Source organism: Lycorma delicatula, chromosome 1 (assembly GCF_047948215.1).
Source record: "Lycorma delicatula isolate Av1 chromosome 1, ASM4794821v1, whole genome shotgun sequence".
Taxonomy (NCBI): Eukaryota; Metazoa; Arthropoda; class Insecta; order Hemiptera; family Fulgoridae; genus Lycorma; species Lycorma delicatula.
In genome coordinates, this window is record NC_134455.1 from 348,025,460 (window position 1) to 348,043,822 (window position 18,363).

General features: G+C 29.8%; 2 protein-coding genes across 9 annotated transcripts in view; one reads left to right on the forward strand and one right to left on the reverse strand.

Moving 5' to 3' along the window:
* Positions 1–18,363, reverse strand: part of LOC142334444 (uncharacterized) — a 593,558-nt gene that overhangs the window by 142,246 nt on the left and 432,949 nt on the right. The window lies entirely within an intron of this gene.
* LOC142334442 (CDK2-associated and cullin domain-containing protein 1-like) overlaps positions 1–18,363 on the forward strand; it is a 66,691-nt gene that overhangs the window by 37,985 nt on the left and 10,343 nt on the right. The window contains exon 6 of one of the 4 annotated variants that reach the window (XM_075382437.1): positions 3,855–4,755. The exons of 1 other annotated variant lie outside the window; for it this stretch is intronic. In XM_075382437.1, coding sequence (XP_075238552.1) covers positions 3,855–4,120 — 266 coding nt within the window. In that variant the 3' untranslated portion in view covers positions 4,121–4,755. Of the gene's footprint in view, positions 1–3,854; positions 4,866–18,363 lie in introns of those variants that run through there. 2 more of the 4 variants (XM_075382438.1, XM_075382440.1) reach the window with 2 other exon arrangements.

Genomic DNA, 18,363 nt, shown 5'->3' on the forward strand with positions numbered 1-18,363 from the left:
CCTCCTGCAGTTGTTAAAATAAAAAAATCCGGTTTAATCATCTATTATGGATACCTTTCTAGAATTTGAACAAACTGCTCTTAATAAATTAATATCTTCTTTTTGCCTTCTTAGATCTAGAAACTACAGAATGTTTCTCCTCATATGATTGGTGCTTGTCTCTGAATACCTTCATAAACTCTGCTCTAGTTTCATGTGATGATCCTTGATTTGAAGGTAGGGTATATTATTGACTTAATTACAGAAAACTTTGGAAATAATGGTGTGAAGATCCATTTTGTCATAAGACTTAACAGCAAGTTTCAACACAAGTTTACATCAACTTTTTTAGCATCTAATGTAACAAAAACTGGTTAGCAACTTCTTAAATAATAGTTAAGTAATAAGCATGTAAAAGTGGCTGAATTATGTTGAACATTAAATTTTAGCTCATTTTTGAGGTGATGGTCCGTCCCATACAAAACATTCAGCTCAGGTTCATGATGTCATTGCAATAAACAAGCTGAAGTATGTGAAGTGTATCTGTAAAAGATTGTAAATATAAAGTAAACAGTTTATCGCTTCGATATCTTAACACAGTACCAGGGTCGTTGAGAAAGTTCTTGGCCTGACACAAGGATTGTGCAAGTATGACAAAGTGACTATGATATTTATTCATGTCGACCAAGTAAAGCAAACAAGTTTTGATATTTTTTGAAAAATGGGTAAAATTGAAGTTTGACCTGATATAAAGTACTCTGTTTTAAAAGGTTTAATCCTGACTTACATATACAAAGCGTTAGATGCCACTTCAAAGGATTCTTCTCCTTCGTTTTTCTCAGTAAAAGAATTAGCTGCTGAATCTAAAAATGGTTGTAGAGCCATTCAAGATGATGAACACTCAGAAAGTTCAAAACTGCTATGACCAACGAAATCGTTATAAAAATCCACAGTTCTGTATTAAATTATTTCCATCTGAAAATATGCAAGCTTGCTGCCACAACAGATATCTTCAATAGATTGTGTTCACACCACTTTCTATCTGTTTTGGATATAAACAAGCTTTCTGGTATGAGTGCCAAGTTTAATAGTCTACCAAAAACGTATTCGACTGAACACTTCTCAATTGTGTTTAGACTTATTTTAATGCGATTCTGCTTAGTTTTTTAACATTTTTTATAACAGTGGATTTAACATGGATTCACCATTACAACCAGAGACAAACAGTGGTTTGGAGAAGGTTAAAATGCACCAAAGAAAGCAAAAATTGTTTGCAGGAAAATTCATAACCATAGTCTCTTTATAGTATTTGAGATTTTTATGGTGCAGTGCTCATAGACTACCTGGATAAAGGCAGGACCATCACTGGGAGCTATTTTGCTTCACTATTGAACTGATTGAAGGGTGCTGTTCAGGCTAAATGTCCACATCTGGCCAAAAAAATTTAACCTGTTCTTTGAAAAGTGCTTCCATCAGATTAGGCTTCCCAGTGATTACTTCTTACCAAACCTGAGAACAGTTTATTTTGCAGAGTTGGGCAAATCGCATTATACTGAGGGTGTTAAAAAACTGTATATTCATTGGTCAAAATTACAGTGACTATGTTGAAATATAAAAAAAATTCTGAAAAAATCTTGTGTTTTCTTTGTCAGGCTGAGATCTTTTCTAATAGCCCTTCCTAAAATTGTATGTTGCTAGCATTAGATTATACATAGCTTCATTACAGTACGTACTTGGCAGACGGATGCACAAAGGCCTGGAGTAATAATCACATGTAGCACTAGACTATGATATCATCAAGCACTTTGTACGGTCATTCATTCTTGGCAGGACTTACTATGTAATAATCTTTTTTTAAATATTTCTGAATCCTTTGTAAGATAGGTGGTAAAAACCTATTAACATTACAGGTTTTCGGTTCAGATCCCAGTCAAGGGTTCAAGTATATAACTGAATAAAAAATTGAACAGTTACTAGTAATTATGTAACATTGAATTTAACTAAAAAATGTATACAGTGAGTTTAAGTGTTCTGTCATTGGGATCTCATGAACAAGGAAAGCTATATTTTTAATGCGTTAAAATACTGTTTTGGCTTGTTTGAAATCTCTACCATTCTTCTATTTGGCAAAGTTAATTATTTTAAATGGAAATTCCCATTTTTATAAAATATGTTGTTAACATTTATTTACAATATGTAATTGTAAAATGTTTTTAATCTTGACAATTTTCACCACAATAATACAACTGTTTAGAAGTCACACCTCAACTTCAGTTGTACCTATTGACTGCTCCCATGTAAAAGGTGAAACTAAATCTAGGGTTGTAATTTTACTCTTCTGGTTAAATTTAAAAAAAACTATGTATTTTTTGTCTTAACACTCCAAAACACTTAAAGTGTTTTGAATCAGAACTTTGAATTCTGTACTAATTTCATTAATTTAGTAAATAAATGCAAAAATGCAACTAAAGCTTTCTATTTAATATTTACATTTAATAAATTTTGTGTCATACAGAAATTATAATTAACTGTAATAATACAAATCATTCTTTTTTCACTATTCACTAACTTTTAAAGCTCGATGAATTTCAAGTGGTAACATTCCAGAGCAATTTAAATATAAAATCCTAAATTTTCTTGCTAGAAACTGTACACTACAATAAATTTATCAATAAAATCTATCTAATATAATATCTATCTAATAAAATCAATAAAATCTATCAATACTTAATAGTATCATTTTAATAAATAATTAAAATGACTAATTAATAAATAATTTATCTTTTGACTATTCTTTTTAAGTGATTTAGATCACTTCAGTTTTACCAATAACTCAAACAAAATTTTTAATTTATATTGAAGATCATTCTTGCTGAGATTTGCATACTTTATAAAATCCTATTGGGATGTTTGAAATCTCCATAATTTTTTTTTATATAGAAATTTTTACAATATTTTCAGTTACAACACAAATTTTTCTTATACATTTTTATTCTTTGAATCTCCTCCCTCTACAATGCAACTGCTTCTGAGGTCTATCTCCCATCTCCAGTTGTTTATATTCTATAAGTTGAACCTAAATTCACAGTCTTGTAATTTTCTTTTTTTTTAATTTTAATATAGTTGTATTTTATAATATTTTGGTTTATTTTAAGAATCTATAAACTATTTTTATTTTAACAGTTTTATAAATCTTTTGCTTGAGCCACTTTAAATCAATCAATAAAATTCTTTACTAACATCATTATTATAGTAAATAAGTAAAAAAAAACACATTGACAAAATAGTTATGTTTTATTTCAATATATGAAAATAAATTTTTAATTTAATGAAATTGACATTTTTCATTACATTAAGAAAATTAAATTATTACTTTGGAGAATACAAAAAAAAAATTCTTTTAATATAATATAAGGGCAAATAAATAACATTTTATAAATAGAAACAAAATTAAAAAAAAAAAAAAATTAATGTTGACAATTATTTTAATTATTACAGAATTAAAATTTATGAATAGAAATTCACAACCATTTGTGAATATCTACCAAATCTTATTTTTAAAACTTATGTTACACATTATTTATTGCCAATAGGTACAACTGAAAATAAGGTGTACATTCTCGGTGTTTGTTTTATTGGAAAAAATCTAAGAATAAGAATGTTTAAGAATTACGTGTTCTATCTAGAAAAAAATAGTAGGGATTTCAAACATAAACTGTTCAAAAATTGAGGAAATGTTACCGATATATAAAAGGTTCTTTGCAGCATTTCTAGTTAATATCTCAACGGTGGTTCAATTAAAATGTGTACCTTGAATAAAAGTATGATTATTCCATTATATTTAAAATTAGAATTGATAATTTATTTGTTTACAGAATTTATTGAATCGTGCCCACCATTTACATTTCTACCATCAGATTTGCTGTCATTTTTTAGTAACCTTCATATGGTTAGCTTGGGACATTATGCGACTATGTATCCAAAGCTGTTTTCAAGATACATTGCGAATGTTCTACCTGAAATGTCAGAACATGACTTAGAATCTCATATTGAAGAGTTAGCTAGATTGCAAGCCGATTGGAGAGCCACTATGGAATCCCGATCGTCTCAAACAGGAGTAAAGAGGCCAGCTGAAGACTGAACGATATAATGTAAAAATTTACAGGAATTATGCTGTAAAAAAAACAAATTAATATAAAATACGTTCTTGATACAGTTTTCAATCTGAAAAATTAAACGGAGTTAATTTGTGAATATATTTCTCTGTAACTACGTTTTTTTTTTCATATAAATTTTGAACTAAATAGCAGCAGAATGAAAACTTAATGGGAATATATTTCTAAGAAGTTTCAGTATATTCTTTATTTATATGTACAGATAGCAACTGTATGTTTAATTGTTAAATGTTTCACCATTTATTACTTCATTTATTTATTTTTTATTTTTTTAATTTTAATTTCATAAAAAAATAATTTATTTATATTTAAGAATATATGTGAGGAATTATATTTAATTAATTTAAGATTGCTTTGTTGTCTTGTTGTTGTTGTTTGTTGTTTTTGTTGATTAAGAGACAATACAAATTAATGATTATTTAAAAACCTATTAAAAGTACTTTCCCAAAATAAAAACACTGTTTCTTTATTATTCTGACTAGTACTTTATAAAGAATGTAGTGGGTTTATGGCATTCTTACGGACTATTATACTTGACAAGCAGCTTAAAACCAAATTGCTTCAGACTATGCACAGTTGCGATGTGTAATAGTTTATTAATTTAATGAAAAAATAATTTGGATTAAAGTAAATTCTGTATCACATAAGAAAAATTTTACGTGACTACATATTTACAAAACCTGTTGAAAGTATATTGAAATTACCTGACAAAACAATAGACAATGCCAAATTGCCAATTGGTATTGACAGTTTTGTCACAGAACTGTCAATGCAGTTGTTTTCTTCTCAAATCTTTGCCTTCAGTTCACTAATAGTATGGGGATTTAATCCATAAATTCTATCTTTCAAATAACCATGACGGAAAAAATTACAACTAGACAAGTCTGGGGAATGCAGTGGTCACCACTGTCTGCTGAAAGTTCTTTCTTTTGTAAAAGTTGTGTTAAACATGCTAGTGAATTTGATTCACGATGTGTTACTCTGTCTTGAAGAAAGCCGCTGTACTCTTTTTTATGATCTGTTAACCAAGCATAGCTTTAAAATTTTACTCTTTTGAATTGACAGTCCGGTCTAAAAATATTGGCTCTGCTGCACAATTATTAGAAACAGCACACCATGGGTTTTCTCATCATGAAATGGAAGCAAAAAACATCCAGTGAGGATTTTCATTCATCCGATACCTGGTGTTGGGCTATTAATGTGCCTACATAAATGAAACCTTGCTTCATGTTGAAATGAAATAACACCTTTAGATCTATCTGTTCATCAACACTGTTTTTGAGAAGACTATCACAATAATTAAGATGTTTTTGATTTATTTGTTTTCTCAACTTGTTGCACAGTTGTTACAAGATGTAGTTTTAAGTATTATATGTGTATTTTATTGCAATTTATTGTGATTAATTTTTTTAGATTAGCAGAAATTCTCTTTTTAATATCGACTATGGTATCTGCAGTCCTAACGGAAGGTCACCTATGTGATATAGCTTTTTGCATTTGAAAATGACTCCATTGCATCACCACTTTTAACTAAATGGCGTATGCTGTTCTTTGGTGGGATATTAGCATTCAAAAGTTTTTCTGTGAATATTTGATGCGTTTCTTGAAAGGATCCAGAACTCTTTTACTCAATTTATTAAGACATTTTGAGAAAACATAACTGTAAAGAACAAAAGTATACTGCACTGAAGCATTAACTATAATTGAATACAATAGATGAGAGTAGTAATGTATACAACCAATTGCGATGCTAATAATAGCAGTGTTAAAACTCAAATAACTGGAGTTTGAGCTGGATCAGTTTGGTTTCAAAATGCTCATCCAGTATAATAAGCTTTAATTTACAAAGTACAACAATTATGTGGTGTACCATATATATATATATATATAAAAAAATTTTTTTTTAGATTTAAATAAAAATTTTTGTAGATAATAAATAAAATTTGAATATGAAACAACATTTAATTATACATTCACCAAAATAGTAAATCTGATTTTATGGTAAAAGACGGATATATATATATATATATATACACACATGCACATTATCATCAAAAAAAATAAAAATATCATAGGAATAGGTCTGACCTTCAAATTTCTTGACCCCCCTTAGGTCTCTAGCCTCCTAAGACTGTATTTTAACAAAACTTATTATATGATATTTGAACTGTTACTTTTAAAGTATGTTTTAACTACAGAAAAGATTTAAAAAATAATTATAGGAAAAAAGTTTAGGCTTTCATGATTACAAAGTGTACAATCCTCCTAGCCACCTCAGTTAACAAAAATTGATATATTGTGGTAATAGAACTGTTTCATTTTTCAAAATTTTTATTGTCTTCAGTCATTTGACTGGTTTGATGCAGCTCTCCAAGATTCCCTATCTAGTACTAGTCGTTTCATTTCGGTTTACCCCCTACATCCTACATCCCTAACAATTTGTTTTACATTGTAAAACAAAATTTGTTTTCCAAATGTTGCCAGCCTACACAATTTTTTCCTTCTACCTGTCCCTCTAATATTAAAGCGACTATTCCAGGATGCCTTAGTATGTGGCCTATAAGTCTGTCTCTTCTTTTAACTATATTTTTCCAAATGCTTCTTTCTTCATCTATTTGCCGCAATACCTCTTCATTTGTCTCAGTCTCGTTTCGCCTCTGCTATTCGGTATTTTATATCGCTCCTGCTTCATCCATCTTTAGTAATTCTACTTCCCAAATAACAAAATTCCTCTACCTCCATAATCTTTTCTCCTCCTATTTTCACATTCAGTGGTCCATCTCTGTTATTTCTACTACATTTCATTACTTTTGTTTTGTTCTTGTTTATTTTCATGCGATAGTTCTTGCATAGGACTTCATCTATGCCGTTCATTGTTTCTTCTAAATTCTTTTTACTCTCGGCTAGAATTACTATATCATCAGCAAATCGTAGCATCTTTATCTTTTCACCTTGTACTGTTACTCCCAATCTAAATTGTTGTTTAACATCATTAACTGCTAGTTCCATGTAAAGATTAAAAAGTAATGGTGATAGGGAACATCCTTGTCGGACTCCCTTTCTTATTACGTCTTCTTTCTTATGTTCTTCAATTATTACTGTTGCTGTTTGGTTCCTGCACATGTTAGCAATTGTTCTTCTATCTCTGTATTTGAACCCTAATTTTTTTAAAATGCTGAATATTTTATTCCAGTCTACGTTATCGAATGCCTTTTCTAGGTCTATAAACGCCAAGTATGTTGGTTTGTTTTTCTTTAATCTTCCTTCAACTATTAGAAGGAATAATCTGAGGCCTAAAATTGCTTCCCTTGTCCCTATACTTTTCCTGAAACCAAATTGGTCTTCTAACACTTCTTCCACTCTCCTCTCAATTCTTCTGTATAGAATTCTAGTTAAGATTTTTGATGCATGACTAGTTAAACTAATTGTTCTGTATTCTTCACATTTATCTGCCCCTGCTTTCTTTGGTATCATGACTATAACACTTTTTTTGAAGTCTGACAGAACTTCCCCCTTTTCATAAATATTACACACCAGCTTGTATCGCTTCCTCACCTGCACTGCGCAGTAATTCTACAGGTATTCCGTCTATTCCAGGAGTCTTTCTGCCATTTAAATCTTTTAATGCTCTCTTAAATTCAGATCTCAGTATTGTTTCTCCCATTTCATCCTCCTCTACTTCCTCTTCTTCCTCTATAACACCATTTTCTAATTCATTTCCTCCGTATAACTCTTCAATATATTCCACCCATCTATCGACTTTACCTTTCGTATTATATATTGGTGTACCATCTTTGTTTAACACATTATTAGATTTTAATTTATGTACCCCAAAATTTTCCTTAACTTTCCTGTATGCTCCGTCAATTTTACCAATGTTCATTTCTCTTTCCACTTCTGAACACTTTTCTTTAATCCACTCTTCTTTCGCCAGTTTGCATTTCCTATTTATAGCATTTCTTAATTGCCGATAGTTCCTTTTACTTTCTTCATCATTAGCATTCTTATATTTTCTACGTTCATCCATCAGCTGCAATATATCGTCTGAAACCCAAGGTTTTCTACCAGTTCTCTTTATTCCGCCTAAGTTTGCTTCTGCTGATTTAAGAATTTCCTTTTTAACATTCTCCCATTCTTCTTCTACATTTTCTACCTTATCTTTTTTACTCAGACCTCTTGCGATATCCTCCTCAAAAATCTTCTTTACCTCCTCTTCCTCAAGCTTCTCTAAATTTCACCAATTCATCTGACACCTTTTCTTCAGGTTTTTAAACCCCAATCTACATTTCATTATCAATAAATTATGGTCGCTATCAATGTCTGCTCCAGGGTAAGTTTTGCAGTCAACGAGTTGATTCCTAAATCTTTGCTTAACAATGATATAATCTATCTGACACCTTGCAGTATCGCTAGGCTTTTTCCAAGTGTATATTCTTCTATTATGATTTTTAAATTGGGTGTTGGCAATTACTAAATTATACTTTGTGCAAAACTCTATAAGTCTGTCCCCTCTTGCATTCCTTTTGCCCAGCCCGTATTCACCTACTATATTTTCTTCCGTGCCTTTTCCAATGCTTGCATTCCAATCTCCAACTATTATTAAATTTTCATCTCCTTTTACGTGTTTTATTGCTTCATCAATCTCTTCGTATACACACTCTACGTCATCATCATCATGGACGCTTGTAGGCATATAGACGTTAACAATCGTTGTCGGTTTAGGTTTTGATTTTATCCTTATTACAATGATTCTATCACTATGCGTTTTGAAATATTCTACTCTCTTCCCTATCTTCTTGTTCATTATGAAACCTACTCCTGCCTGCCCATTATTTGAAGCTGAGTTTATTATTCTAAAATCACCTGACCAAGTAGCCTTCCTCTTCCCACCGAACCTCACTAATTCCTACTACATCCACATTTATCCTATCCATTTCTCTTTTTAAATTTTCCAGCCTACCAACCTTTTTTAAACTTCTAACATTCCACGCTCAGACTTGTAGAATGTTATTTTTTAATTTTCTGGTGACCCCTCCTTAGTAGTCCCCACCCGGAGATCTGAACGGGGGACTAGTTTACCTCCGGAATATTTTACCAAGGAAGGCGCCTCCATCATTGCTATATGAAAATGCAGAGAGCCACATTTTCTTGGAAAAAAAGCAGCTGTAGTTTTCCATTGCTTTCAGCTACATAGTACTCAGAGGACTGAGTGATGTTGATATGGCCGTTTAAGTCATCCTGACACGCCCCTAACAACTACTGAAAGAGCTGCTGCCCTCTTTCAGGAATCATTCCTTAGTCTGGCTCTCAACAGGTACCTCTCCGATATGGTTGCACCTTCGGTCCAGTTACTCTGTATCACTGAGTACTCAAGCCCCCTCAACAACGGCAAGGTCTCATGATTCATAGAGGAGGATATATATATATATATATATTTAAATATATAAATTAAAAATTTTTGTGAGGCTTCATTCAACTAGATTTATAATTAGATGGCATTGACTGTTCTCAATTCCAAAAAATATTATAAATTGAAAAACTCTGCATTGCTTTATTATTATTTTTATTATTACCAAGTAACATTTATATATTAATTAGTATCTGTATGATATGAACTTAGTTTTTGCTCTGTATCTTATCAGTTCTGAGAGAAAGTCTAATTAATTTTTACCAGATGAAAATTATGCCTGCATTTGTCCTGATAAGAGGAAAATTATTTTAATATATAATATTTATATATATGCATAATATTTATGTAGATATCTCTCATATATAAATATCCATAATATTTTAACGTGGTGAGGGTATGCTAAAATACTATACTTAATATTTTATCATATTAAAAAATGCTAAGTCAGTCAAGTATTTCTAAAAAAAAACATTAAACTTGCCAAAAAAAATAACTTACATGATGACTGTTATATATGTTTTTAACTTTCAATATAAACTGCTTTTGTATTATTTAGAGAAATTATTTATTTTAGAAGAAGCAGTAATTGTGGCGGTCATAATGCAAAATGTACTATCTCCAAAAACTCAATTTTTCAGAGAAAGAGGATAATTAATTTCTAAAATTGATGAAATTTCTAAAGAAATTGCAATTAAATTGCAGTTTATATATTTTAGTACTGTTCTACAAGATATAGTCAACAGTGTTACATTATTAATATTTTTACTGTTAATTTTAGAAACATGTTTGGAACAAAACATACTATTTCCTGAGACCTTTTGACTTCAAACATAATTTTAAATATGGTAAAAACTATGTTTATGTTAGAGTAGACATAATACAGAGTGAGCAACATAAAACTGAACCCATTATGTAACTGCTGCAGTATCGGTAGGTTATGTTGGAATGAAATTTTATGAATGATATGGATAAATTAAATAAAAAAAAACATAAAACGTAATTTAAATGTTGCATTTATTTACCTTATTGTTACAAAAGATGTTCAAAATGATCACTCTGGGCATCGATGCACTTTTGTGCTCAACTAACTGATCATATTGAGAGTCTTCTAATGCAAAATGTTGTCGATTGTTTTGATTTCTCGTTGAATGTTCACCTTTAGTTCATCAATATTGTGTGGATTAGATGCATAAACTTTCTCCATTAAGTAGCCCCAAAGGAAAAAATCGCAAGTAGACAACTCTGAGGAAGTGGAGGCCACCACTCCTCATTTATTTGTGAAAGCTGCATGAACGCGATTCAGTGAAATATTGTTGTGCGACACTGTCTTGTTGGAAGAAACTGTATTCTTTTTCATTATCAGTTAGTTGCCCATACAATTCTTTGAAAATTGTGAGGTTAACTTGTGTATTGACAGTCCGGTGAAAATTATTTGGTCCCAGTATACGATTACTGGAAACAGCACACCAAACACCAATTTTATCGTAAATTCTTCTATGAATACTTACTTCACGTGATTCTTAAAAATATCAAGAATGAATGTTGGCCTCAACTATAGCTATCCTCTCCTGGATTGATTAAGGCATTTTACACAAATACAACTTCACTACTTAAAAACATATACTGCACTGTCGTGTAACCACCTGACAAATGGCAGCAATAATGAGCAGCAATAAAATTGAATGGCATCAATTTTATCAATTTTATAATGAACTTTATTAAATTTTATTCTGCAACAGGAGTTGCAGAATAATTTGCACTAACACAGATTGTGTACACTTCCAGCATTATAATAAAATCTTTTGTTGGGAGATTTTAAAAGGAAGCACTGATTTTAGTAAAGGTTGAACAGCTTTTTTATAATCAAAAAACAAAAAATCTTTGCTGCACACCTTAACGGTAGTAAACATTTGCATTATTTCGTAATATTGAGCAGGACTTACTAGTTCACTCTTGCGACATAGTTCTTGTTCAATGTGACTGAACGTTCTATCAGTAGCATATAACTTTTTCCATGCGTTGGATATATGTGCTCAATTTGGTTAAAAATGTTTGATTTACTCATTAGGTACAGAAGAAGCCCCACTGTGAATTTATTTTTGTTTTGGGCTGAGCATAAGTTTGAGAACAGCCATAAAGTTAAATTTGTAAAAGTTTTGTATTTAACTTGTGAAAAATGTGATGTTGCAGAACATACCTCGTTTGGATCTCTGCTTGACTCGATTTCAAGTCGAATATAAATTAATTTATCTGGCCCTCCAGTCACATTAAAAGAAATCACAAAGTGTAGTATGTAAATGCAGATTTGTCTAGCGTAGAAAACATTAATAACTTTCACATTTGGGAGAGATGTTGCTTTTGCATCATATCAAAACAAACTGTAACATTCCATTTTCATTTTGTTTTAAAAGCTCAAAAATTTTTTAGCTTTCATCTTGTGAGCCTTTAATGAATTTTTCTAAATTTATTTTATTTTTATTACATTTTTCTACCTTAATGTTGGTTTTCATTTCTGTACAAAATGAGCAGACATCTTGACGAGGATGTCAAAACCCCAAATTCAATTTTTGTACAAATGTACTGTAATACTTTGAAAATGAAGCAAAAGCTTTATTTAATTTTTTAGAAGCTGAACCTTCTAATAAAACACCAACAATCTCAGTGTTTTGAATATGGCAACTGCTTCTGTAATTTCTATTTGTAAGAGCTAAATTACTTGGTAAATCAACAAAATTCTTCATTTGCTTGCAAATTAACTAGTTCGCTAGCACTGTTTACAACTCTTGTAAAACTTTTGTCATACCTAAATTATTTTCAAATTTCGGCATCTGTTAGTCAGTATCTTATTCTAGCTGATGTAAAATGTCACTATCTTGTAAATGAATTTCAGAATAACTAATTAACATTTTAATGTATTCAAAATTAAAAGGAAACAAAATACAACTTCAAGCACTTAATATAAATATCAACAAGTATGTGATCAGCTGATTCCAGGAAATAATATGCTTTGAAAAATGTCGTATGAGTTAATGTAATTTACTGAATTTTACTTTTGATTTGAATTTTATAACGTAAACATTTATTAAAAAGATTATTAAACTAAAAAAATACAATAATAATAATAATAATGCATTATTATATTTTGACATTAAAATGAAAATAGTTCATTTTGATTCAAATTGGAAAAAGTGCATTTAGCAAAAAATTTATCTTTTATTTTTGACTGGAAATAGTTCCTTTTGACAAAAATTGCAATTTTTATTTAATTAAAAATTATTCCTTAAGGAAATTACAATTTTCTTAGGAAAATAGTCGATTTTGCATTAAAATAACATTACCATTGTATTCCACACCCTGAAAAACATATAAAAGCATAAATTACTTAATATTTGAATTTTTGGAGATAATGCGTTCAGAATTGTAACCCCATGATGATTCTCTGTATTATCAAAATCTGAGAATTTATTTCAAAATTAGTCTTTTTTTATTTTATCAGTCAGCAATGTTAATTATATAGTATTTTATTTCTGGTAATTTTAGTAATTAAAACATAAAATTTGTAACACGACTGAATTTACAAGCTTAGTTGCTTGGAAAAAAAAAGAGCAGCTGGTTAATTTATTTTGCTGTGTAGTAACTATACAAAATACCAGGAAAATGCAAACTTAATTTCAGTAAGTAATGTATTAGTCGTTTTGCCATTTCATGACGACTGATTCTTACGTCATTTAAAGTACAACTACAAATACATTACTGATTTTTTACATTCCTACACACATTTATTGAAAATTATATTTTACCATCTCATTATGGATGTTGTGTACTTGTACAACTATAAAGCACTGTTGATCAGAAACAAGTAATTTGTTAATTTGTTTCTTAGCTATATAAAAATATATACCTATGTGATAACGAAGCACACAATATTTACCATGCATAAAATAATATCTTACAAGAAGTGTTGCATAATTACTTTTACACAAGATTTGAATTAAAACCTTTTGTACTTTCAACATGTGTTTGAAATTAAATAAAAACATCATAAATTTACTGAGCGTAATAACTGATATTTTACTCTTTTTTAACCTTTGTAGAATAATTGACTGTTTAACTATGGTACTTTAGTTTATGTTTATAAATTGAAAACATAAAATTAAACATTGTCTAAATCTTCTGGAGTATCTGTTTCTTCATCACAGTTTTTCTCTGCAACATGAATAATTGAATAATAACATGAAACATGAATAATTATTGAATTGTAGGTATTAATGAAGTTTTTTCCTTATGGCAAATACATTTCTTCCAGTCTTAATGATAATTTTTTCTATAGCTTCACTTAATCATTTTTTCACATTAGCAATTTTAAATGTATTATAGGTTTTCCACTTTGTCTTCATTTGTGTCCATATCATTTCTAATGGATTATGTTTTACATGATTGGGTCTTTTCTGTGATTCTCTTCTTTTTTTTATCCAATTAACTCATATTTGCATGAAATTTAATTATCAATGTCAATTTTGGTGGAAAAACACATTTTTAATTGTAGAATTCAACTTTCTAAATCAACGATTAGAAAAACGGGTACTTTTTCGTTTCTCCCTCCCCCAAACATTTGCAAATTTTTCACCTAGGAAGCAACTCATAGTAGGAGGAAATATTGATGATAATAATAATAGTAATAACCAAGTTTGAGAAATAACCCAATAATCTGATATAACTATTTATATTACCATTTTTATAACACTTATTTATTTTGTAAGTATAATCTAACCAAACTTAACCTATGTTCGCTTCGCTCGCTAACCTTGACTAATTAACAGTAATGTTTTGATTATTTAAATAATAAATTATTGCAATAGTTACTGAAAGACCTAACACAAAATATAAACTCTTTTTATTAATCTCAATACAAAAGAAATAAGAAAACAAACTTTTAATAACAAGTGAAAAAACGTATGCAAATAATCATTGTCAAAAACAACTCAATCACTCAATGGATAGAGCGAAACAATGACTTTAAAAATTTGATCAAAATAGTTCTCATTCCGATATCTATGACACCACATGAATTCATGAAGGTGAGTTCCCAATTCATGTTTGTTATGTCCCTTTGCGTTTCTCCAAAGGCTTTCAATCCATTGGGTATGAACAGTATCTGGGTCGACAAAATTCTGACTGTGATCCACACTGAAATGTTTAAAGTTCATGCCTTCTATTTTTGGTATACCATTGTGACTTCCATTTATCCAACATTATTGTAGTACTTTTACCAATGCATGCGGTAATTATATTTAATAGCGTTTCTTTTTTCCGATTTGGCACTGCATACAAAAGCCACTATTCACTATTCACAAAAGCCACTAGATATTCACAACAAATTCCTCCCAAAACCCACTGGTGAGGATACAACCTTCCACAATTGTATTTTCTTCTCAAAAAAACCGATTCATCAATTTCCAATATTTTTCCTTCACCACTATTTTATGAGGATTTTTTAATATGAAATTGACAAAAACTTCATGCAGATAGTTCCAGTCTGTAATGACATCACAACTCATTTCAAATTCTCGTTCAGCAAAACAGGTGGTAGTGTATTCCTGAGATCAAGTATAAATGAATAAAATAATTCTCTTGAACGACAATTTGCTACCATCCAACCAACTTCCCTTTCTGATCGGTTTTTCTTCAAGGCACTTTTGATTTTTACATACCCAACAATCATTTTTTGCATGAATTTGAGACATTTCTTGTTCAACTTACATATTCTGGTCTTATGAATGATTCCAATATCGTGAAGAAACTGGATTGCTTTTTCTTTTGTATCAACATTTATAATAAGAGAAACGAACATCACTTGAGACGACATGATGCAGTCTGCATCATGTCGTCATCATTAGTCTAATCGACAACACAAATATAAGTAATTGATGATGTAATATCTTAAATCGTAACTATACAGTAATCCGTATTTCTAAACAATGCCAGGATCTTATCTGCGATTCCCCCAATAAAAAAATGGTTTCTCCATCCCAAAATGAGCATTGTCCCAATTCATAATGAAAAATATTAAAAAAATTGGTGGGAGGGGATAACAGAAAATTACCCATGATTACGTACTTCTTCTTGCCCTGTTTCAAAGGCAGCTAATGCAATTCATATATTTTTGTGGTATCTTTTATTTCATTGTGCATTAATAACTTTACCTTTGTTTCTATAACACAAAACTATACATTATTTTTCTTAATCAGTCTTGAATCTCAGCATTTTCTAGTTATAGCTTAGTACATGCTCTGCACTAAAAGAATGACAACTGGTGTTATACATTACAGTAAGTGATCCCTCTTTCATTAAGCAGAAGAAGTTTTTAAACTGCTTAAATAATTGTGAATTAATTTTGAAATGACGATCGGCATTCAATGAACTTTTTATTTTTTTTGAAAGAAAATTGTTTTACAGTATTGTAGAAAATCAATTTGCTCCAAACCAGCAATCAGTAAAGTGATTCTTCAACTGTTACTGGCATCTCAAAACCACCATACTTATTTTTCTAGACTCCAAATATATTACTTTGAAAGGGTTTGAGTTATCCATGTTTTCCAAATAATAAAAACATTTTCCCATAGTATAATAATTTATTTGTTGAATTTTTCAGAGAAATTTGATTGAGCATAGGCAATGTGTGTGCCTTCCATTACAAATTTTTTTCACTTGTTATTCTTCCTATACTTAAAACTTGGTTTTTCAGTATATGCGATACTGTTGTTCTAGATCCATGAAAATTTACTTTTATTTTATCTGCAATTTTTGCAGCAGTGGGTGGTATACACCAACCACATTTGTAAGAGAATAAAACTGAATATTGCACAACACTTTCATTAAGGTTGTCTATTCTTGTAAATGAATTTTATTTTTTTAAATATTTTTTTGGATTCTTAAAAACCATACAGTCTGCATTAAATTTTCTAATTTTTCATTTTATACCTTAAATTCTTGTTTTTGTTCACAAGCTTCAGCAGTTGGTTTTTATAATTGTGAGAAATTGAGGTTATTGCACTGGGTTTGTAATCAAACAATGTACACACATTAGACATAATTTCTTAATTTGCTTTCCGTGATCTTTGTTTCTTTATTTACTGTCTTTAATTGGAGCTGATGTACACAGCTGTTCATAAAAATTATTGTGTACATTTATCTTCAGTAGTTAAAATTTCACAAAATTTTTAGTGAAACAAAAATGAAAGCTTTTGTTTAAAAGCTACATTACTAAATAAATAATTGTCTATAGTCGATCTCAAAAAACTATTTTTTAAATAACAAAAAAAACTTATCTGTAGACAACAAACTGTTGCATAGATTAAAAAGTACATTTTCAAATAACACATGTTTTGATAGATGTTACTTAGATAATAATTTGTTACTATAGATAGTGATTTTTTACTTGTGAAATTACTAAAGGCCGGTCATTAATCATCTGAATGTAAAGCTTTGAGTTCTGTGGAATGTTATTTTATTAAAAAAAGTGTGCAAGAATTTATCTTTTTAAAAAAAAAAAAAATTCTAATTATTAAATGAAATATTTTAGTCATTAAATAAAAATAAAATTAACGCTAAAGTAATTAAACAGAAATAACTTAAGAATGTTTTCATGTTATTTAAGGTTTATGAGTGTTGTCCAGAAAATAAAGAAAGTTTTGATATAAAAAAATCAAAATTAATTAGACAATTTTAATTTTATATTTACACGAACCCTTAAATTATGTATCAATTTGGCCACACAAATCTAAACACTTGTCTTAGCGTGGTACCATTTTTTCTTATACCTTTGCTGTACACATTTGCAGCAAGTTCTCTGGTCATTCATTGACAACTTCTTTCAGCTCAAAATAGGCTTGAAAGTGCCTGCCTTCTATAAACTCTTTCAAGTCGTGAATAAATGATAGGCGCCTTGTCAAGACTAAATGGTAGATACTGAAAAATATCCCAGTCGAAACATTGAAGCAATTCTCAGAATTATTGCAGCTGAGTGTGAGCAACCATTATTGTGGATGAAGATAACAAACTTCTTTTGGTAACCAAGATGGATCATTTTACAATTTCATAAAATAAATCTCCTGAAATTCAAGGAAAGAAACTGTGTTAACCATCTAATGTGAAAAGTCTATCCTTCTGCATTTTGTCATCATTTTTTTTGTTGAGTTTTTCAGTGATGAGGGATTTATTTATTTAGCGTATGGCACCAAAACATAACACCAACAATTACAGTCAAAAATTACAAACAATTAACAGTGATGAGGGATAATCGATCAGAATGATTGTCATCATGCACATTTGTTTGTACCTCGTTAAACATAATGCACCACTTCGTAATGATGCTTTATTCATCACTGTAAACTTCTTTTGCTTGTCTGTAATTTCAATGGGGTGAAAAATTTTTACATTAGAAAACTGAGTAGAACTGTGTGCTTTACATTCAAGAGGACTTTGTATTTTTTCAAGTATTTTGGAAGCATGTAAATAAAATACAAGTGTCTGTACACAGTTTAGCTCGAACTGAGCTTGTAGTTGAGGGCGTCCAATAACACACCCACAATGGTTGACAGGACCAGACGCACTTGCTGAAATCAAACATTTTTTATTTTCTGGACAATCCTTGTACATTTAGTTGTCAATTATTTGAAAAAATTTCATGAAATTTTTCAGTTTACACACACATTATTTTATTTTTTCTTTATTTTGATCTGAAGACAGTTGTGAAATTTTTATTAAATATATTTAAACTTTAAGTCAGTGTGACCAGTC